The 25,034-nt window shown below is 39.7% G+C and overlaps 1 protein-coding gene across 2 annotated transcripts in view; it reads left to right on the top strand.

The window, feature by feature from the left end:
• Positions 1–25,034, top strand: part of LOC130930697 (formin-1-like) — a 187,155-nt gene that overhangs the window by 136,323 nt on the left and 25,798 nt on the right. For both annotated transcript variants that reach the window (XM_057858746.1, XM_057858747.1), the window contains 2 exons: positions 497–617; positions 12,914–13,006. In XM_057858746.1, the coding sequence (XP_057714729.1) occupies positions 497–617; positions 12,914–13,006 (214 nt within the window). The remainder of the gene's footprint in view (positions 1–496; positions 618–12,913; positions 13,007–25,034) is intronic.

Raw genomic sequence — 25,034 nt, 5'->3', positions numbered from 1 at the left:
TTTCATTGCAAGCAAAATAAATGAAGATATTACTACCAAAGCATTTGTAATTGCAATCATTTTCTGGGAGAAATTGAACATTGTCTGACAGAATTGCAGGGGTGCCAATGTTTTTGGCCAGCACTGTATGTACAGTATATATTTAAAGAATATATACATATGTGAATGTCTATTTCTGTTTTGAATAATTTTTGTTAATTTACTTTTTATTCATTCATAAATGTATCAGTCATGATATATAATGTAAAAAAATGCAATAATGATAATAAATCAAAAATAATATAATTAAGACCTCGCATATTTTGTTCATTTAGGCCACACCTTTATACCAATTGTTAACAGCACCACATACTCTGTGAATACCATACCTGGGCTGGCAGCGAATGAGTTAATATTGTCGCTTACATGACCCAAAATATGATGACCACATATATATGTATTTCAAATTATCAAAAATAACTCATTTATGGATTTAATAAGTTCTATATTCTTCCAGAATGCCGGTACAGACAAGAGCGTGTACCCTTTGCTGGAACCGCAAGATTTACTCCAGGCTGCGCAGGTCAAATTTGAAGATCTATCGAAGGACCTCAGGAAGCTGAAGAAAGAATTGACGGGTATGCTAAACTTTAATCTAAACTCTCATCTGTCATAGCTGCATTATTTCAGACTGCATGTCAAACTCATGGTTTGAGTATTTTTTGGCCTAATAACTTAACTCGATGGCACTGGAAGATGAGCATTGACAGCCAGTCCATCCAGTATATGTGAAATAGACGTCAATCGTTGTCAATGGCAGGAAATGAGTTCATTTGGCGTCACTTTTATGTCATTTTAAGAAACTTAAACTTACTGTCACTGTTGATTTTTCAGGCTTTTTTCAGGCTGCTTCCTTTTTATTTGGGGGCATTTCCAGGTTACTTTCTGCTGATTTGGAGTCACTTCCTATTGGATTTGGGGTTTTTTGAGATCATTTTGAAATGAAAGGGCCAGGGGTGAATAAACGAATTAGGGCTGCAGCTATTGAATATTTTAGTAGTCGATTAATCAATGGACGAGTTAGTTCGATTAATCGAGTAATCGGATAAGGAACATGAACATTTAAAATACCTGAGCTGAGCCTCAAACGGTATAAAACAATTTTTAAAAATGAGGATCTATGTACAACAAAAGAACAATTGGCCATCTTACACAGAAAAAGTCCACTTGCTTAAATGCGATAAAATGCTAGTTTTTTTTTTTTTTTTTTTTACAATGTCCTTAACAAATGGTTCAGAGACGTATTCCCACAAAAAAACGGCTAAATATACCTATAAATTAAATTAAGAATGTATTAAAAACATTAGCTCAAACAAAAACTTAGGTGACATTGGTCTTAACAGGGAGCAGTTAGATTCAGCCATGTGAAAAGAGGCAGACCAGAGGGCAGTGTATCCACCCTCATCAATAAAACTAAATGCAAACACTTTCAAAACAACCCATTACAACGCCACTTTAATTAAACGAAAACTCGAAGCAACAAAATTAAATTCAAATATTTTTTTCTAATCGAATACTCGAGTTAATCGATTAATCGTTGCAGCACTAGAACGAATGCAACTGTGGACATTAAAGTGAACCAAATATCCGTTTTTTTTGCGCCAATGTCAAAATATAAGCATGTGATTGTCGATGTACAGTATGAATGAGCAACACTGTGGGCTGTATATTTGACACCCCTGATTTAGGACTTTACCTGACATGGAAGTTTGTTAATTAGCATTTGTTTGCCACAATCAGTTATACAGTGCTGGCCAAAAGTATTGGCACCCCTCAATTCTGTCAGATAATGCTTAACCCTTGAGAGTCGAAGGACGCGCCGGCGCGTCCTCAGCGCACGTCGTCTTTGAAGCACCCTCGCGTTTTAATTACGTCACCCACATGCCGTTGGTTGGTCTCGTTTTAAAGTGCGGAAGTTGCGGTTTACTCTCGTTGTTATTTGAAGTCAATCGACCAACTAAAACGTGAGATATTGTCATTTAAGTTTTATAGTTTTATTGTCCTCTCAAAAAAACATTAAAACGCTGCATGGATCATTTGTTTATGTCTATATTTCCATCATTTCTTGTCCTTTTTCAAAACGGAAGCTCCATGAAAAAAACACAAATCAAACGAACCCTTTCGAAGTCACAGTGGAAGCACAAAATGCGTTTTTTTAAAAAATAAATATAACTGCCGCGAGGTTCCACCGAACGAGAGGGAGGAGTCCTCGAGTGAAGATAGTGACGGATTTGAACACGTGGGTGACGCCATCGACGAGCAGAGGTAAGCCAACTCACTTTTTTTTTTTTTTTTTTTTTTTTTAATGCTGTAAAAGTTTCTTTTGATATTGCAAGACAAAGTTAATTTTGATGCAATATAAGTGCGTGTTTGTGTATGTAATAATAAGATGTGCATATCAGATCAAAGTATAATTTGTGGTCTTCTTTCTATATGAAGATTAGGGATGTAGCACATATTCAGCTACGGTATTCTTTCTATTGTCATACATATAGATTTCCATTATTATTTATTGCTGTATATATTTTTATTTTATACTTCATTATTTTCATAAATACTGACTTTTGTTTCATGTACATTTATAGTGACAATGAAAGTAAAGTGAAATGAAAATGGAAGGGTGGAAAGAGGACCGACACCCCATGGAAGTGTGGGCTGTGATGTAGCCCTGTGTCTAATTCCAGGACGAAACTGCTTTTCGGAGTGGCATGCCTGAAAAAAATTTAACTTGTTTATTGTAAGTATTTTTGAAAATACTTTTTTCCCCAATGTTATATATATATATATATTTCCCACAATCAGTCTTCTCAATTTGTGTATATAAATGTGTGTTCAAGAAGCTTGATTGTGTGTACATAGTTTTCATCAGGTGATGGGCCGCAATACCTAAACTCATAAAGAGATGGCCTCTAAACACTTTTTGTGTTAGATGGTATATTTTTTCACTGTTCTTCACTGTTTGGTCTGCTGTATATAACCTGTTTTGACTAGAGCATGTATAAATGCAAAAAACGCCTATGGCTATACCTGTTGTTTATGTTGAATTGTCAAATAAAAGACTATTTATTCTAAATTTTTTTGGTTGAATGTTCATCCTAACATGTTGAATAAATATTACAAAGTTTCAAAACGGTTCGTTACGCATGTTTGGTTGTCAATTGGACATCAATATTAAAAATTTTGACAAAACGATTTTGGAATTTTTGGTCTTTTTGGGCCCAAAATTATGACTTATAATTGGTCAGTGAAGGAAACAACAGTTTGGACATGAAGTTCAAGGTGTCACAAAAAAAGGGACCAAACCAGGCCATCGTAAACAATTCTGTCTTTGAAATATAAAGGCAACTTCAAAGGCATGCAAAATCAGACAAAATAGGCCCAGACCTTAAAGGGTTAATTTCTTCCAGAAAATGATTGCAATTACAAATGCTTTGGTAGTAGTATCGTCATTTATCTTTGCTTACAAAATACACACACAACCTTTAGACAAAATAACTGCTAACAACTGCTTCCGGTATCCATCAATGAGTTTCTTACAATGCTCTGCTGAAATTTTAGACCATTCTTCTTTGGTCAATAGCTCCTGGTAGCTGAGATTTGAAGGGTGCTTTCTCCAAACTGCCATTGTCAGATCTCTCCACAGGTGTTCTATGGGATTCAGGTCTGGACTCATTGCTGGCCACTTTAGAAGTCTCCAGTGCTTTCTCTCAAACCATTTTCTAGTGCTTTTTGAAGTGTGTTTTGGGTCATTATCCTGCTGGAAGACCAATGACCTCTAAGGGACACCCAGCTTTCTCACTTTTTTAAGTTTTTTCAGATAGTATGGTTTGACACTGTTGTACCCTTGGACTGCAGGACAGCTTGAACTTTGGATGTTAGTCGAGGTCCTTTATCCACCCTCCGCACAATCTTTCGTTGAAAGTTTTCTTTCCCGTCCACATTTAGGGAGGTAAGCCACAGTGCCATGGGCTTTACACTTATTGATGACCCTGCACACGGTAGACACAGGAACATTCAGGTCTTTGGCGATGCACTTGTAGCCTTGAAATTGCTCATGCTTCCTCACAATTTTGCTTCTCAAGTCCTCAGCCAGTTCTTTGGTCTTCATTCTTTTCTCCATGCTCAATGTGGTACACACAAGGACACAGGACAGAGGTTAAGTCAACTTTAATCCATTTTAACTGGCTGAAAGTGTGATTTAGTTATTGCCACCACGTGTTATGTGCCAGGTTTTTGTAAATAACAGGTGCTGTTATTTCCAAAAATTAGATAAGCATCACATGATTTTTCAAAGGGTGCCAATACTTTTGACCGGCCCATTTTGGAAGTTTTGTGTAAAATGATAATGATTTAAGTTTTTCCCCATTCTCTTTTGTGTTTTTTCATTGCAAGCAAAATAAATGAAGATATTACTACCAAAGTATTTTTAATAGCAATCATTTTCTGGGAAAAGTTGAACATTATCTGACAGAATTCCAGGGGTGCCAATACTTTTGGCCAGCACTGTATACACATAAGTCTTGACATTGCACAATGCTTGAAAGGAAGAATGACTACGGTGTTGATGAAGTGATTTTAGCATGAGCATGTCGGTGTAAAAAACACAGTGGTGGAAGGTAATGAAGTAAAAGTACATTTTTCTTTATCTGTAAATTACTTGAGTACAAATATGAAGTGGTACTTTTTACTTTTACTTACACCAGGTATCAATACTTTTTACTTCACTACTTTTCAAATGTTGAATTATGATTTAACTGAATTGGATAAAAAATTGAAGGACTACCGGTAGATACATTTAGGGGAAAAAAAGTTTTTAATTTAAAAAAAAAAAAAAAAAAAAAAAAAAACGAAGTTTTGCCACGTCCCTGCATACAATATGAAAATGTCACACATTGTGAGCGTACACAGAGTGTAAGGGGGGCCAGGGGGGCACCCCCCCTCGGTGACCGAAAAGTGTCTTTGCCTGTCATTGACTTTCCTATGTATGCTTTTAAAATGAAAAGTTTTCCGGTAAAATATTGTCTATAAAAGTTGTAAAGCAATAAAACAACAAAAATGAATGAACTGAACATTTTTTTTTTATAATGGGTCAAAATTCTTTTTCAAACAGATCTTATGACTAGCACTTTAAACAGTCATTGGCCGAACACCGAAGAGGCAAGATGGATGTACGCAATTTTTTTCAAACCCAAGCTTTCAAAAGCGACAACAACTACTGAGCAAAAACCAAGGATTGAAAATGTGGACCATGAAACGCCAGAGAGCACCATCTAAATGGTGAGCGGAGTTTCAATTTGCTCCACTAAAGACGCTAATTGTACAACAGAGCCACCACTGGCAGGTGTACCATATTCAATGGATGACGATCTTGGTGAAAATTGTAGCTGTCCTTAGCAGCCTGATTTAGAATTTCCCTCAAAAATGATGGGAAACAAAAAAAACGCTCATTTTCAACATATTATTATAAATATTCTTGTAAGTTAATTTTATTGATGACACTGCGTTTCGTGGTCATCAACATATTGTGCCCCTCTGCCCCAAAGTCAAACCCCGCCTATGATTGTGAGCAGGGCCGGAGTGGGACTCATTTTCGGCCCTGGAATTTCATGCCTCAGACCGACCCACTCATTTAAAATAATGTTATTATACATACACGTGTTAAGTTCAGTGTTCTCTAAAGCCGTGTACTGTAATTCTGTGTATATAAAATGTGTATAATATGTAATATAAATGTGTATGCATGTGTAAAATACGTATGCAGGTCAATTGCATCTAACATTTATCTTTCACTTTCAAATGTATAGTTTGATTGCAATCTAATTTTTGATAAATAAATGAGCCACTATTATCATTTGGGCATAAAATGTGACCATATTAGAATTGAAGCTTGCTTGTTCACACTGTTACAATGCCTCACCTGTTTTTTCAACACTGACACCATCAATGGGAGCAATCCCATCCTCACCACTTCCCCCTGTGTCTGCCACTGACATTAAATCACATATTAAAGAAAGAGTCAATTTTGAACATAACAACAATGCATTTTGATCAATTCAAGTCAACTTTATGGCACTTTAAAAACGCCTCGTAATTGATTATATTAATTCTAATTTTCACTCACTGAACAACATGGCAATCCTACCTTCCAGCTCTGCACCTGTTGTGTGTTCATTATGGCTAATGCTTGCTGCCACGTATCCCTTGTGAGGTGCTACAAGAAGCCAAAGTTTCCACAATTACATATTGTCGTATCACACGGTGCAAGTTGCATTTTATTCGCCATCTGGCCTTACCACTTTCGTTGTAATCCTCTGTAGTTTGAGGCAGCGAGGTCGCTGCATGAAAAAAATTAGCTATTTTTGCGCATTTTGCAGATTCTTTCACGAGTGCTTTTCTCTTTTTAATTATTTTTTTCAGCGCCACCCTTGCTCTTTTTATCAATCCGAGCACCGAGATAGCAGCTAATTTGGCTCAATACAGACTACAATTAGGGGGCGGAGCTGCATGCTGTATTTTTCGTCTGCACATGTGAGGATGCGTCTGGAAAAAAAAAAAAATATATATATATATATATATATATATATATATATATATATATATTTTTTTTTTTTTTTTTTTTTTTTTTTTTTTTAAGACGGCCCACAGGGACAGCGGTAACAGAATGTAAGTTATACTCACTGACACTGTCATAAATAAATACCAAACCAAAAAATTATAACAGTGTAATTTAAAAAAAATTTTTTATATATAAAACCCGGACCGGCCCATCTGGCCGGCCGGCCCATCGGGAATCGTCCAGAAGCTCCCGATTAGTCACTCCGGGCCTGATTGTGAGCATATGACAGAAACGATGTCTAATTTCCGTCTCATAGTCGTCTCGTCAGACGAAAACCTGTCATCGACATGAAAAAATTGTCGGACAAAATATTTTCGTTATCGTCATTGTTAATGAAAACAACACTGACTGAGACTAAAGTATTTTTGTCCATAAGACTAAGACGAAAATTAAAAGGGCTGGCAAAAAACGACAGTTCCTGGTTGAGGAAGAGACGGGCTAACGCCAAGTCTCTTGACATTTTAGCCAAGGTCCAAGGCTACTGACAGTTAGGGGTGTGCCATCTTAGGCACCCCACGATTCGATTAAGATTCAGGGCGCTACGATTCGATTATTGAACGATGATCGCAGTATTGACGATTATGTGATTATCGATGCATCATACATTACTAATTAATAAAGTAGCCAAATAAATATATGTCCATTATTTATTTAAAATATCCTATTGATTAAACAGGAACGATGAAAACATGCCTATACAACAAAAAGCTGCCCTTAAACTGCTTTTTTTTTTCTTAGAAGAAGAAAGTGCAAAAACTAACCATTTTAAAGGCAGTACTTACTGACCTTGAAATGCTCTTTTTCTCAAGAAGGTGCAAAAACATTAGCTTGTGAAAGAATATTTTATTCGTGCTTATAAAACACCTAACTGCTGTGAAACTATATTCATTTGTGAGACTGTCTCCATCCAGGTTTGTATGCGGCACATGTATTTCTTTGAACATAATGCAATGGGTTTCTGTCGACTGCCTTATCTGATTTGACTCCCTCCTGTACCAGCTACAGCTAGTTTCCAAGGTTTCCAAGCTAGGTCCAAGAGTTTCCAACTCAGAAAGTTTTTCTGTGGAAAATCACCAGAGATGGGCTGTAATAAGGTTCACTTTCGTTTTCGTACAAGGTATCGTTTCAGAGTAAGCAACGCCTTTCAACAAACATATAGACCCTTGACTGGCATTATCACCTTGTACTTCTGTGTGGTCACAGAACTTGTCTGGATCACATCGTTTTGTACCCTTGATATACTGTAAATCTTGTTTATTAAGTCTTCGAAGCAGGCAATCCTTGGCTGAGTCTGATTCTTTTCTCCTCTATTGATACTTCTCTGGGTGTTAAAAAGTGAACTTCCCTGACATAGCTGTTTTAAAGGCAGTACTAATTTCTCTCAACAATACTATAAAATTTACACTTGTGGAATGAATTCCACATTTTCTGGAAACAAAGTGTCTTTAGAAATAAGACCATAACCAATATAGTTTGTTTTTACAGATTTCTGTACGATTTCGCATGTTTGTAGTGTTCCAGATGCAGATTGTTTAAAACCAGGATTAACTTTTTTACACCCCCCTAAACAACGAACAACTTGACATTGAAATACAAGTCGCTAATTATCATAGCACTCAGCGCTATCTAGTAACATCTCAAAAAACAACAACAATAATGGCTAAACAGTACAAGAGGGTTAGTGTACTCACCTCTTATTGACGCTAACGGGACTTAGCAACACACTCGGGACATTTTCCAATTAACACAACTTGAACCTACTGCTGGGCAACTGAAAGGCAAGGAGAAACTAATTATCCCTCTTCCCCTCTCGCTCTAAAATATAACTTGCGCACAGAAGCACGACTTCCGGGTTCCTGCCTGTCTCATACACAAATTTATTTTCAAGTCTTTTGAAAAGGAGTAAATCTCTCGCATAGTAACCAGCTGCAACTATCATAACATTGTGTGTGTATGCGTCTGTTAAAGGTGCCCGGGCGGCAGACGTGTCTTGAATTTCGTTCCGCTCCTAGCGACTGTCATAAAGTTATTAGGGAAAATCATCGTTTTTGAACATTTATGAATCGTAATCGAATCGTCACATGTCGAATCGCAATGCATCTAATAATCGATTTTTGGGCACACCCTTACTGACAGTGCGGTCTCATCCTGGGGATCAGGTGAAGGGCACACTTGAGAAAGTCCAGTCTCAAAATGGGATTCAATGCTAGCGTTTCACACTGTCGTGTTAGCTTTGTAATTAAGACCAGTTGCTTTCTTGAGGCCAGTTTATAACAACCAGGCATAAATATTTATTCCTGGCGGCTGCACAGGATAATAGCTGTCGGGAGTCATAGGTGGGGCTCGGCAAAAGTCCACAATCCGACGATGCTTATACCCCGGAGGACTCCCGTGCCAGACTGCGCTGCGACAGATCAAATACGAGCGCTCTTGTGTTGCATTTATTGTCTTTAGGTCTTCCATTTTCCCTCATAAATGAGTGACAGCTTGAGGTGGGTCTGGCTACTTTAGGAGACTCTTTGTATTTTTTTCCCCCCAGGTCAGAGAGGAGAGCGCTTTAACAGCAATCTAAAAAACGGAGGAGAGAACTGAGCAAATCTAATTGCTTTCATATGCCGTATTATTGGTTGATTTAAATAACCACAGACACCGGGGCCACGAGGGGGCATCGCCTTTAACCTCGACGCGGCCCTGGCTAGCAAAGACTGACTGGCTAGAAAGTTGACTCCACATTAACTCGTTGGCTGCCGTTAACTTCCAATCCATTTGAACCGGCCTTCTTGGTTCAAATGGATCGAACATTTAGCTGGAGGATGTTCTTCCTTTGCAGATTGTGTAACGCATTTGTAAATGGTACTTAAGCACCGCCGGGTATCTGACTGCTGTTTATCTCTTGCGTGTGGGCTCCTGCTCGGATGCTCTTGCAAATCGCCGCTGGCTCGGGAAAGGCTCAAATTCTCTAGGGGGTTTGTTGATTTAGCGCAGCCTATAAAACACACGCGAACATTCATCACCAAATGGGCTCTGTAAAACAATGGAGCGTACCAGCACTTTTTTTCCTGAATATATGTCGATGGCGACTAACTTCTTGGCTGCCAAAGGTGCTGAGTCTATCTTTAAAGATCCGTGCTACATGACCCAGACTGTCTGTCTGACCATCGCTCGTCCAGACAGTTTGGAGGAGGGGATCGATGTTTGTGGCTGTCTGTACAGTGAGTATTAAAAACTAGTTACATGTGAGCTAATTTTTGATCTTGACACACTCATTACCTGTATTTAATACATTTTGGAAGTCATTTATCTAAATTTTGTCTATTGAACCTCCAGCTGAATGTGGTAACGGTTTTCGTTACAGCCCTAATGTGTGTGTATGTGTGTGTGTGTGTGTGTGTATATATATATGTATATAAAATGTGTGTGTATGTGTATATATATAATATATATATATATATATATATATACATGTACACACACATTAGGGCTGTAACGAAAACCGTATATATACATATATATATCTACATATATATATATATACACACACTAGGGCTGGGCGATATGGCCTTAAGTATGTATCACGATAAATTGAGCAGATTTACCTCGATAACGATAAATGACGATAAATTCGCCCAAGCAAACTGTTATATAATTTGAAAATTTGAATCAATGCATGGAATACAAATTAACAGTTTCTCGTTAAATTTATTTACCAGCTTTCAATTTAACAATTGCACATGCAGTCTAAACATTAAGTATTAAAAAAAATCTTGTAAACAATAAGAATTCTTGTGTGAACATTTATAACAGCTTGTATGACTTGAAAAATATCATCACTTGAATTTCATTAAATTCATTCCGCATTGTTATACACTAGATAGTGGCATACGTTTAGATATTTAGAATAGATACAAATACGACACATCCACCCGCCCCCCAGAAATTATACTTAATTAAAAAATAAAATGTTTCACAAACCTTTCCTTTCTTTTATTCGGCTCAATTATTTACATCTTATGATTTTGGAAATCCTTAGAGTATGCAATAAATAATATTCCTGTTCCCAAGCACTGTGCTTACTGTACTGTAATTTTTACAAAAAATAAACAATACATAGTTACTCCCCGTCATCTAGGACGAGCCACTTACAAGACTAGCACTGTCGTGTATTACAAATACTGCTTTGAACACATCTTCACAGACAAAAGCAATGGCACAGGCTTAAAGAGGTCAACTTTAATTGTGTAAATCACACTTAATGACGACACGATATCCTGGTTGAAATAGACGACATCCACTTAATTCTATTGAAGATATGTAATGCTGAGGCAATTTGTCAACTTTACTTTTAAAAAGAAACGTGCACTGTTTATCCAGTAGATGGGGCTCTTGCAGTGTGTCAAACAATGATTCAATTTAGGGCAATTTTCTTAAAAGTGGTTCATTGTTTCAGAAAGCCTCGGTTTTTCCATCCCTATCTGGAACCCGTCAAGAGTTTACTTAATGTCGGGTGAAAGTTTGGCGAAGCTAACTTAAGCCCGACTTCATCCCGTTTACTTGTAGCGTTAGCCGCTAGCGTTAGCTGCTAGCGTTAGCATACCGGGCTTCTGTTTGATTGGCTTCCTGAAAACCATGTGACTCCAAACGTAAGCACACTGTCTGCTTTCTTAAAGGGGAATGAACATAGCCGAACAACACAGAGTCAAAGCGGGATGAAAAGACTATTTTTTCTTCTTTTATTAAATTACCGAATTTACCGACATGGTCAAAATTACGTCGGTCATCGTGAAGAATTTCGGTAACGGTAAATTTTCGGTTTACCGCCCTGCTCTAATACACACACACACAAGATGCTTTGAACATTGTTCATTTTAATAGAGGTGGCAAGGCGATATTTAAAGTACGTACTATATATATATATATATATATATATATATATATATATATATATATATATATATATATATATATATATATACGTACATTAGGTAATCATATTTATGACATGACACTGTCATGAGCATCAATGAATGCTTATAACAGATGTCATTTAGTGTTATCCGGCAAATTATCTTACTTTTGAATACGTGTAATAGATACGAGCCAGATGACACTTAATGGCATCTGTCATAAGCAATCAGTAATGCCCATGATAGTGTCATGTCATAATTGTGATGGTCTTATGACAGTCTTATTACGCCTCTTTCAAATAAAGTGTTACCTATTAACCCAAATAACTCAACAAATGCACTGGACTATAAGCCGTAGGATTCAAAATGAAGGAAAAAAGTAGCGGCTTATAGTCCAAAAATTACGGTACATGTATATAAAAAAACATCCCTTGACAGTGCTAGACGACGTCCAATTTATTTTGACTGGGTATCGACATTCATTCATTCACCCTTCCCAGTCAAAAAGCATTGGACGTCAATCACCATCAGTGGCAAACAAAGAGTTAAATGTAAATTCAAGGGGTTAAAAACAAACATCATCCCAAATGATGTGAAACTACATGACAGCATTTAGGTTTCATGAAGGAACTGTTGTTTTTTTTTTTTCCTTTATAGCTGCTGTGGTTTTGCGACCTTCACCTCGCAGCGTTTTCTGTCTTGACCACATTTAGTGTTGAGCTGCTTCTAAATTGTACTCTTGACTTTCATGGGCTTTTTAGAACTAGGGTATTTCTGTGGTTTTGTCCAAACAGGATATTTTGGTTGTTTTATATTGTCATAAGTGTTGGCTCTCATGAATTTAGGAAGTGAGTTTGATGTGGCTGTTCATATGATTAAAAAAAGACATCATTTCTTCACTCATCTAATAGGTAAAAGACTTTGCAGGTGCAAACATCAGAAAGAGACAACAGCACTCGTTCCTTGCATAAAAATTGAGTTATTTAGTCATATGAAAGCGGAGGTATTTATTGGAGCAATTAATGACTTACAGCTTGGAACATGGTGCAAATGTGTGTATCGCGTCCCAGATTTACTTTTGACGGGAAGTGGGAAAGGTACTTGCTCAGTCACGGCTGTTTCCTGCCAGCGCGTGCGAGTCACGTCATTTGGCACGCCGGCGAAAACCCATCAGGAAACGGCACTCACGCACTTTGGCGGTCATCTCTGACGGAAACGTGCCGCAATTCTCACCTTCTGCACCTTTGCTCTTGTCTTTTTTTTTCCACGTGTAGAATGACGGTATTACTTTCATGTCTTTTTTTCGCGTGACTTCCAAATCATTTCATGTATCTTTTGCCTGACTTTTCCTCAGCTTGCGAAGGAGATGTCCAGAAAGTGTGCGCTGACTCAGCAGAGGAACACCTCCAGCCGTTTAAATGCAAGATGGAGGGCTTCATCTCCATGGGTGAGTCATCTGCCTCAGACAGAGGAAATTTAATCAATTAATGATGGCTGTGTCGTACGGGCTGATGCCAATACTGTACAGATACCACATTATTTAATAATTAAAATAAATAAATAAATAAATTATCAAATACACTTTTTCCCCCGCTTTATAATACGAAAAATGATTCATCATATGAAAGCTACAGTGGTATGAAAAAGCATCTAAACCTTTTGGAATTTCTCACATTTCTGCATCAAATTACCATCAAATGTGAGCTGATCTTTGTCAAAATCACACAGATGAAAAAACACTGCTTTAAGTAAAACTACCTAAACATTTATTGGTTTTCATTTACGTTTTCACGCACAGAAGAGGACCCAAAGTACACAAATGTATTTTTGAGTCTTTTGAACAGGAGTAAATCTCTCACTCAGTAACTTCCGCTGCAGCCATCCTCACCTTGTGCGTCCCTAAAGGTGCCCGGGCGGCAGACGTGTCATGACATTCATTTCGCTAGTGGCGGCTGTCATTAAGTTAATAGGGAAAGTTTTCAATCATTTTTGAACATTTATGAATCATAATGGAATCATCACGTGTTAAATCTCGATGAATCTAATAATCAGTGTATATGCACACCGCTACAAAAAATGTACCTTGAGTGTATTTTCACAGTTTGGGTGTTGGCTTTTTTTTAAATTCAGGCAAATTGATGTGCTTTAAATCTTTTCTGTTACAAACAAAACAATGTTAATACAGTGTATCAGAAAAGTGAATACACCCCTCGCATTTCTGCAGATATTTAAGTATATCTTTTCATGGGACAACACTGACAAAATAACACTTTGACACAATGAAAAGTAGTCTGTGTACAGCTTATATAAAAGAGTTAATTTATTTTCCCCTCAAAACAACTCAAAATATAGTCATTAATATCTAAACCCCTGGCAACAAAAGTGAGTATACCCCTCAGAAACTACATCCCTAAATGTCCAAATTGAGTAGTACTTGTCATTTTCCCTCCAAAATGTCATGTGACTCGTTAGTGTTACTAGGTCCAGGTGTGTATAGGGAGCAGGTGTGTTCAAATTTGTAGTGCAGCTCTCACACTTGCTCATACTGGTCATTGAAAGTTCCAACATGGCATCACATGGCAAAGAACTCTCTGTGGATCTTAAAAGATGTATTGTTGCGCTACATGAAGATGGCCAAGGCGACAAGAAGATTGCCAACGCCCTGAAACTGAGCTGCAGCACAGTGGCTAAGATCATCCAGCGTTTTAAAAGTGCAGGGTCCACTCAGAACGCAGTTCTGGATAATAGTGGTGGCCACACAAAATATTGACAGTTGACATGTTGTACGTATATTAATATTGACAACTTTCACTAAGGGGTGTACTCACTTTTGTTGCCAGGGGTTTAGATATTAATGGCTATATTTTGAGTTATTTTGAGGGGAAAATAAATTAACTCTCTTATATAAGCTGCACACAGACTACTTTTCATTGTGTCAAAGTGTCATTTTGTCATTGTTGTCCCATGAAAAGATATACTTTAAATATCTGCAAAAAATGCGAGGGGTGTAGTCACTTTTGTGACACACTGTAAGTCATACATTATTTAAGGTGATCTATATGACTTTTTTTCCTGTAATATTAAAAAGGACACAATGTTTTGCAGAGGTGTACTTATAATAATAATTTTATAGACAAATGATACTATTTACAGTGGCGGCAGAGAGTTGGGGGCGCGGAACGTTTTCCTGGGAGGTGGGGGGGGGGCATAAGAGAAAATAATTGAGAGGCACTGGCTTAGACTGAGCACCGACGTCTTAGCGAGGACGTTAACGGCTTGACTTTAAAACTTTTCTGTGAGCAGGAATGACGTATCTTTTATAGTACGTATTATCTTTCGTAAGATGAATTATCGTTCGTATTATACAACGAACAAAGCTTCGAAAAACTTTTCGTAAACGAATACGAAAAGCTTTCGTATCTTGAGGTTCCACTGTATTTAAAATCATTTTAAGCTAAGCTACTGAAGTTGCTATTAACAACAAAAAGACAAAAAGGACATCTGGACACGAAGTTATGACACGCTTTTTCACTACGAGCTGTTGCCCAGTTCTTAGGAGGAGGGGTTAGCGTGTAATCATCTTTTGTGATGATTCCCTGGACTTCAAACGGCAAAACAAAGCAAAAATATTGCACATCAAACGACAGCAGGGGCTGTTAAATCCTGAGTCATCAGTTAGTGATTGGATTTGTCACCCAGGTAAAGCAAGCCAAGCGCGGATGCATGTGTTTGGCACATTGCAGAAATTGGACCGGATCCACAAGACGTGCATTCGTACATGTGTTCAATCCGGCCCCCGGTCCTAATGCTTGAGTACCGTCAACAGATAAAAAGTGTTGTGAAAGTTGTGTTCCCGGGGAGCGCTGACCTGTAACCCGGCTCGCAGCGGGGCCAGCAGGTGAACCCAAACGCCCTGCGCTCGCCCTCCTAAATTTCCCCGTGTGATCTTTGCCTGTTTCATCAGTGGATCCCTCCCAAATCCGGTGATCCGTGCATTTTTACGCGCTGTTCTCCTCTTGTCTCGTTGCGTCTTTGCCCCTCTTTGGAGCCACTTTACAGACGAGAGTTCATGTTTAACAGCATGTATGACATCGCTTTTTCGCAACTGCCTCAAAGAACAACAATAGGAAAAAAAGCCGCTCCTTCAGGGCCGTTCTTTTTCTCGCTTTTCAAAATATTACTACTTTTCCACAAGATGATGAATTGCTCCGCAAATATCATTGATGTCATGCCGTTCCTTTAAATAGTCGTTCAATTTGTTCTGATGTCATCCCCCGTGCTCCTCACGGCCCCTCCGGGATTGCAATATGCAGTGATGTGTGGACAAAAACATCCTGGTGCTTCTATTTTTTTTCCGCCTCACCGTTGACTTGGCCGTCACGTTAACAAAAAACGTGTAGGTCAGTAGTTCTTAACCTGGGTTTGAACAAACCCCAGGGGTAGGGCGTGTATGTCTTAGGGGTTCGGCAAATGCCTCAGGCATTTCTATATCGGTTAAGATAAAAAACATCCCTCTAGCCATCTTCTCCCGCTTATCCCACGTCGGATTGTGAGGACATCAGCTTCAACAGGGAAGCTATTAGATTTGAAAGACAAACATCCTGCAGGTATTCTTCCAAGTCCCAATGAGACCCTTGGAAAGGCTTTTATACACCCGTATAATGCGGCATGGAAAATGAATGAATGAATGAATAAAACTTAGTAACTTCTCAAGGAATACCAAACCTAGTTTGTTTGAGTTACCACTCTTAACGATTCTATGAACCATCCTAATTTTTACATGTCACCCGCGTTGCAAAAACTAATTTCAGCGCGCTTTTACGAGTTACCACTCTAAGGAATTCTATTTCTTTCACACACATATTCATACAACAACAAAAAAAGCTAAACCTACTTCCCGCCTGTTCTACAGAAGTAATTCGGAATCGTGTTAATCCTTGGACACCTAAAAAACAGAAAGATTACCTCCCCTGGATGAAAAAGGTCGCCGTGAAATCGCTACGACAGAAAATAGTTCTCACTGGCTGGCGTAGTCCAGATCTGTTACGTCTCGGACCGAAATGACCAAGAAAATGTTTGATTTGAAGCTAGGTTTATGTACACCTAGCTTGGCTAAAAAGAACAGTCGGAAAGTCGTATTCAGGGGAAAACAAAAGAATGGGAGGGACAGGAAAGCAACATAGAACATAAAATAGAATACATAGACTAAAGACTAAAGCCACATGGCCCAGGACCAGTGTTGTCAGTAACGCGTTGACGCGTTACTGACAACACTGTAATCTGATTACTTTCTTCAGTAACGAGTAATCTAACGCGTTCATTTTTCCAAGCCAGTAATCCGATTAAAGTTAGTTTCCTTAGTGCCTGTGCGTTACTATTTTGTTTTTGCCTCATAATGTATGTAGAATGAAGAATACTGTAGTCATGTACGAGGTACGAAGAGCATTTCGCATTTCTCATCGGGGGGGGGGACTTGTCACGTGTATTACAGTGTTGTCTGAGGCTGAGCGCTGTCTACCACGGTGGTCAACAACATAGCATTCTGACGAGGCAGCGAGGCTAACAGTGAAAGGCAGGATATATCAGGGGTCGCTTTAACCGAATATTTTCCGTCGTTGACCGGTTTTTTAAAATGGTGACGGAAAAAACTGAAGTCCATCCGTCATTTTGACAGGTTGCAATTCACACCCCAGACCACAGGGTGGTGAATGAGCATATTAATTAGCTATTGTCTCTCTTGATGCATGACGTCGTTGGCCTTACTCAGAAAAACGTCAATGCAACTGAGTGTTTGCCTGGCACAGCCAGACTGTTCTCCCTGTATTTTTCAAACACTGAGAGAAAAGTCTGGGACACAGCCTCTCGAGTAGGTACAAAATCAATTGACAAATCAGATTTGTTTATTTGCGTGACGTGTTCTTCACGAGCAACGTCACTATTGCGCGCCGAAAGTCGTCTCTACAACAACACGGATGGCGGGAGAGCCGAGAATATGTTCCAATCCGCGGTAAATTCAGTTTTAAATGAGCTAAAACACATCGACACGAGACATTAACAACAGTCTGTCTCGCGCTAGCCATGTTGAATAAACTCCGTTCTCCTCGTATGTTTGCTTCCGCGCGCAAGTCCCTCGTCCTGCCCTCGTCGTTTTGCTAACGGCACGTCTGCCCGTCGCTGATTGGTGCACTCCGCTGTCTGTTTGCCTCTTGTTAAGCTTGTTTGGACAGAATATTAATTAAAAATGAATGAAAACTAAATACTATTGAATATGTCATTATTATAATTTTAAAAATGTAAGTGACGGGTAAAAATAGATTATGACCGGATTTTTATGACACTGTCAGTCAAAATGACAGACAACGAAAAAGTCTAGCGCAACCTCTGGGATATATATACCACAAATGGATGCCTTTGCTCACTGGAAATACAGCCATTACTTCACATTTCTGTCCGGTAAAGATGACAAAAATATCTCCGTGCGTTGCAAACTTTATGCTGGCTGAAAATGACTGTCAGTCGCTAAATCAACAAAGAAGCACTTGGAATTACAGTACAACGCGACAAAACTCGAAACTGCCCACAGGTAACAAGTTTTTACGTTTTATATATTTTCCCTACTATTGTAAATCCTCTCTGAATACATCAAAACTATGAACGAACATGTGGAATGGCCAAAAAAGTGAAATAACTGAAAACAGGTTTTATATTCTACATTCTTCAAATTATCCACCTTTGAGGTGTCGCCAAACTTTTGGCCAATACTGTATATATACAGTACATATATATAAAACTGTTCAAGCTCAGTTGTTGTTGGTTGCGTTTGAAAGCTTAGGTTTACAGCAATTCTAAATATCCATCTTGCCTCCACAGGTGTAGTTTTGGCTTAGCAAAGCAAAAGCTAGTGTCTTAGGTGCTAGTCAAATGATCTGCTCGAAAAATGATTTTGACCCATTATGAAATAGGTTGTTCATTTCATTAATTTTTGTTGTTTGTTTTATTGCTTTACAACTTTTATAGACAATATTTTAACAGCTAGGTCTTTATTTTAAAGGGGAAGTTCAGCATTTTTGACATTGATTTGAACAAATTCCGTGCAGTTTGTCAGTTATTTGTTAGTTTCAGGGCTTCGGGGTGGCTAAGCTAGCGCGAGTCAATGGTGGTTGAAATCAACCCCATCAACTAATTAAACCCCCACTAACTCAAAGATGAAGCCTTATGTGAAAAATTCAATTACATGTGATGACATTTTTTTGTTGTCATTTTTATGTCGAGGCAGCAAAACGAGAAAAATTGGTAAAAAGTAACTGATAAGTTACTTTTAAAATAACTGTTACTTTGATAATAAAGTAATCGGTAAAGTAACTAGATTAATTTTTTGTGGTGTAATCAGTAATCAGTAATTAAATTACTTTTTTAAGTAATCTGTGACAACACTGCCCAGGACAAAGGAAAGGCTCTCCTATCTAGGGACTGTCTTTATTAAGGAAAGCATAAATGTTAACTGTGTGCACAATAATTCCATCAGAAGCCCAGACTTCCCTCTCCCCAGCCACTTCATCCAGCTCTTCCCAAGGTATTTCCAGGCCAGCCAGAAGACATATTCTCCCCAGTGTGTCCTGGGTCATCCTTGCGGTGTCCTCTCAGTGCGATGGGCCCGGAACACCTCACCAGGCAGGTGCCCGGGAGGCATCCTAGTCAGATGCCCGAACCACCTCACCTGGCTCCTCTCAGTGTGGAGGAGCAGCGGCTGTACTTCGGGGCTCTGATCCAGATGACCGAGCTTCTCACCCCTATCTCTAAGGGAGATCCCGGACACTCAGTGGAGGGAACTCATTTCTGCCGCTCGAATCCGGCATCTTGTTCTTTCGGTCACGACCCACAGCTCGTGACCATAGGTGTGGGTAGGATGTATATCGACTGGTAAATGGAGAGCTTTGCCTTTTGTCTCAGCTCCTTCTTCACTATGACGGACCGATGTAGAGTCTGCATCACTGCAGATGCCGCACCCATCCGCCTTTCGAGCTCCCGCTCTATTCTTCCAAAGACCCCGAGACACTTAAACTCACCCACTTAGGGAAAGACCTCATCCCTGACCAGGGGCATTCCACTTTTTACCGACCGAGGACCACTGTCCCAGATTTTGAGGAGCTAAATCTCATCTCAACCGCTTTACATTCGGTTCCCAGATTTGGAGGTGCTGAACCGCATCCCGACCGCTTCACACTCGGTTGCGAATTGCTCTAGTGAGAGTTGAAGATCGCGGCTTGATAAAGCCAGCAGAACTACATCTTCTGCAAAAAGCAGTGATACAATTCTGAGGCCACCAAACCGGACCCCCTCAACGCCTAGAAATTCTGTCCATAAAAGCTAGGGAGAGAATTGGTGACGTAGAGCAGCCTTGACCGAGTCCAACCCTCACTGGAAACGGATCTGACTAACTGCTGGCTATTGGTACCAAACTCTGACTGGTACGCCGGTACCTCAGGAATTCCAGTACCCACTGTTTAGACTTTTATTATGTTCAATACGTATATACTGTATTTTCCGCATTATAAGGCGCATCAGAGTAAAAGGCGCACCTTCAATGAATGGCCTAGTTTAAAACTGTTTTCATATTAAGGGTGCACTGCATTATAGACAAGTTTCCTGAGCGAAACTGGGCGGCCCCATCTTTGACATTTTCTGCTACGGACTTCCGGTATAGACAGAACAGCATGAAGTGTGGTTGAAGTAAACAGTTTGTAGACAAGGTTAAAACTACAAAATCAAACCAGAGGAACGCAAGGAATCTCCAAAAATGGATTCAGCATTACCTAGAGGAAGCTTCTGTACTTTCTGTGTTGTGAGTTTGTTCTTATCACTTCGTTAATCGTCCGTGGACAAAATTCAAACAATCATGGGCAAGACTGCCGACCTGACTGCTGTCCAGAAGGCCATCATTGACACCCTCAAGCAAGAGGCTAAGGCACAGAAAGAAATTTCTGAGCAAATAGGCTGTTCCTAGAGTGCTGTATAAAGGCATCTCAATGGGAAGGAAAAAGTGTGGCAGGAAATGTTGCACAACCAGAAGAGGTGACCGCACCCTGAGAAAGATTGTGGAGAAGGGCTGATTCCAGACCTTGGGGGACCTGCAGAAACAGTGGACTGAGTCTGGAGTAGAAACATCCAGAGCCACCGTGCACAGACACAGGTGCCGCATTCCCCAGGTCAAGCCACTTTTGAACCTGAAACAGCGGCAGAAGCGCCTGACCTGGGCTACAGAGAAGCAGCACTGGACTGTTGCTCATAGGCGGATCTTCTATTCAGACGAAGTAGGCGATCGCCCTAGGCCCCCAACCAGTAGGGGGCCTCCAACCAGCTGCCCTTACCCCAACGAGCAAGGGCTTGGGCCGCCGGAGCCAGCAGCAGCCCCAACTATTCGTCATGTATAATTATGTCAGCGTACCAAACAAACAAATTATAAAACAAAAAAAGAAAGCCATTTGAATGCTGCATTTATATTAACCCCCCCCCCCCCCCACACACACACACACACACACACACACACGCGCACTACAATGGACTGTTCCAAGACGACGGACTGAGTATCAGTCGCTTAGCATTATTTAGCGCCGTTTAGCTTCGCTTAGCTCCGTTTAGCATTGCTTAGCTCCGCAGTTCACTTGCTTTTTTGCAGGTCGGCTATCGTTTATTTCGAACACATGAGCTAATGTGCTCTCCCTGAGAGCCAAACTGCAAAGAGGGAGAAGTTGAGAACAGGCCGGAGGTCGCTAATGCCTCTTTTAACTTTCTTCTTCTTCTTCACACCAAACATAAGATACAAGACAGCACACCCTGTGGCGAAACAATGCAGTACAGTTCCAATCAGTCATACAATAACACTCAACAGCTGGTTAACAGCATTTGCTAAAAATTAAATCTATTAGTGACACCACAAGCAATGACGAAGAATGTTTTTTTAAGAAGTGAAAAGCTTTCGGTTAGCGGTTTAGCGAACGTACCTCTGGTGAACATTTCAAAATAAAAACACATCATGTTCGTCGTATAAATAACGATTTCTGGAGTCAATCCCACATACTTCAGAATTAATATTATAATATGTTGAGTAAATACTACAGAATACAGATTCTACACTAAGAATAGCTTTCAAATGACACTCTTTATGACGAATATGATTGGCAATGAATAATTATTATAATTATTATACTACTATTATATAGTAGTATACGATAATAATATAATAATAATGCTAGAATTTTTTTTAAAGATTTTTTTTTAATAATGTTGGAAAGGCAAAGTCAGTTTTCTGAAACTGTTTACTTTCCATTATTTTGCACTAGTAAATGCTATCAGCATTTAACCTCATTGTTTATTTGTGATTAATTATTGTTATTTACATGATTATTTGTACTTTAATAAAGAATTTAAGTGTTCCAAAATGGTTTTGTGAATTAATAAGCGTCAACAAAAATTTCATTGCTCAATTAGTAAAAAAAAAAAAAAAAAAAAAAAAAATGAAAATTCATTAGATTAGTCAACTAATCGTAAAACTAGTCGGCTGACTAATCAGGAGAAAATTTGTCGTTTAGGACAGCCCTAGTGTACTGGAACATATTTCCTCCACACCCTTCTCACCTTTTTAACCCCTGACCCATGAAGAGGGCCCCTGGATATGTTCGCCTTAGGCCCCAAAATTGCCAAGTCCGCCACTGCTGTTACTCAGTGGTCCAAAGTATATTTCAGATGAAAGCAAATTTTGCATGTCATTCGGTGCCAGAGTTTGGAGGAAGACTGGGGAGAAGGAAATGCCAAAATGCCTGAAGTCCAGTGTCAAGTACCCACAGTCAGTGATGGTCTGGGGTGCCATGTCGGCTGCTGGTGTTGGTCTACTGTGTTTTATCAAGGGCAGGGTCAATGCAGCTAGCTATCAGGAGATTTTGGAGCACTTCATGCTTCCATCTGCTGAAAAGCTTTATGGAGATGACGATTTCATTTTTCAGCATGCCCTGGCACCTGCTCACAGTGCCAAAACCACTGGTAAATGGTTTACTGACCATGGCAGTACTGTGCTTAATTGGCCTGCCAACTCTCCTGACCTGAACCCCATTGAGAATCTGCGGGATATTGTGAAGAGGAAGTTGAGAGACAACAGACCCAACACTGTGGATGAGCTTAAGGCCGCTATCGAAGCATCCTGGGCCTTTGTTACACCTAGGCAGTGCCACAGGCTGATTGCCTCCATGGCACGCCTCATTGAAGCAGTCATTTCTGCAAAAGGATTCCCGACCAAGTATTGAGTGCATAGGGGTCTTTCCCTGGTCAACAGGCCCCCCCACATGGTGTCAACCGGAAAATACATCTAGCTGACGATAGCACCAAAATATTAGTAGTTAGTGTAGACGTTCAATGTATTTCTTGTTGTTGTTTGTTTCTTTTCTTTCTTCTCTTGTGTTTCTTTTCTTCTATACCCCCATAACCCCTTCCTGTTCGCTGCTTTGCCATAATAAACGAGGTATGTTGAATGATCACAATGGGAGTTTGTCATACACTCAATGTAAGACTATAAAACTGTTCAGACCAACCGGGCACTTAGACTTCAATTCTCCGTGTCAAACGGCTGAACAGGACAGTTTTTAAAAAAATTAATTAATTAATAAATTAAAAAAAACATTATTAGTTTTGATCAACTTCTGTGATTACTTAATGATGACATTGCTGACTATGATTAAATATCATGGCGATATTATTATTATTTTTTTCCTTGGTTATAACTTGTGCATTTTGTGGGAAAATAAAAACTATCAAATCTAAGCATGAGTAGTTACTATTTGTGAGCTGACTGCAGCCTGTGCTGCCTATTCAGAGGATAAACCTAAATATCGGAACACCCAGATACTCTTAGGGCACCTCCCACAGGACTCCCGGGGGACACGGTCAAACACCCTCCCCAGGTCCTCAAAACACATGTAGACTGGTTGGTTGTATCTCAAAAACTAGACCCAATTCACACTTTTGACCTCGTTTTTAGTGACCCAAATTGGGTAAAGTCGCACTACTTTTATCAAGGAAGTGTTTTGCTTGTAGCCAGTCTCACAGACAAATATGTAATATGACTCTTAAATTGTAAAAATGTTTTTATTTCATGAATACTTATTTGGCCTTCCATATTAACATGCCCAGCTTTCCTTTCTAAGAGGGAAAAAACAGTTTGTGGTGTAAAACTTTAATGATCCTCCTTTTGATTCCCTTTTTAATGGGAGCGCTTTGAAACCTCTGGGGATATGTGGAGCGACAATGGCTAATTGAAAACAAGTTATTTTGCTGGCTTTCATAGTAGCCCTTAGTTAACGTTGTCCATGAGGTGCCACTTCAAGCAAATGATTGACATGACGTTTGTGTCTATGACAGGAAAACAATGTCCTTCTCCAAATAATCTTTCCTTTTGTTATCCCAACACCAGGTAGCAGTGCTTTAGAAAAGCGTGTCAGGGTTGTAAAGCCCGAATTTATTGTCCCTCTCAGCATGCACGTCTCATAACTTTCTCGTTAGCGACTACTGGTTTCATGTTTACACATCGGGAGCGCAGAGAGACGCTTCACACAAGCTCTTTCTCCTGCTCCCAGCGCCGGCCGGTTCCGCCGCCGCACAGTCGTAGCACGGGGGTACCTCAGGCGCCAGCCTGACCCCCCGCCGAGACTAACGCCATCGGTCACGGCCCTCCTTCCCCCCGGCCCAGACGCGCTCAGCTCGGCCCCTCCCTTCATTAGGGCCGCCGATGGCCGACACCCATGTAAAAAAGGAATAAAGTACAAAAGGGCGGACAGTCGGTGTGTGAAGCTTACCTTTTCCCAAAGCGGCCTTTGAAGCATTTTTTGGGGAGACTCTTAAATCTCTAAGGAGGAAAGGTCCCCATCATTGTAAAAAGGATGAATCTGGAAAAATGCAATAAATCTGAGATCACAGGCACTCGCTGGCCCGAGATAAATTCTTGCACCTCGGCCTAACTCGCCGCACACATCTGCCTTGCATTTAGACACTTTTACATGGCAGGAATTCAACCTGATTGAGGCGGTCCGCCCGTTGGCCTTCGCCGACAGAACGCCTTGACGCCCGCCGTCACACTCGCGCACTCCTATTGTTGGAACTGACCCTTACATTGGTTACGTTACACAGTGGTGGAATGTAACATAAGACATAACATGATGTACTAAGTACATTTTTTTAGTACAAACATGAAGTGATACTTTTTACATTTACTTTACAATATTTTACATAACGCACTGTAAACCCCTGGCAATAAAAGGGAGAACACACCTTAGTGAAAGTTGTCAATATTAACATATGTACAACATGTCAACTGTCAATATTTTGTGTGGCCACCACTATTATCCAGAACTGCCTTTACTCTCCTGGGCATGGAGTTGACCAGAGCTTCACAGGTTGCCACTGAAATGCTCTTCCACTCCTCCATGACA

This window comes from Corythoichthys intestinalis, chromosome 15 (genome assembly GCF_030265065.1).
Source record: "Corythoichthys intestinalis isolate RoL2023-P3 chromosome 15, ASM3026506v1, whole genome shotgun sequence".
In the NCBI taxonomy this organism is placed as follows: domain Eukaryota; kingdom Metazoa; phylum Chordata; class Actinopteri; order Syngnathiformes; family Syngnathidae; genus Corythoichthys; species Corythoichthys intestinalis.
Note: the sequence above shows the minus strand (reverse complement) of the source record. Positions and strands in the feature narration are given on the sequence as shown.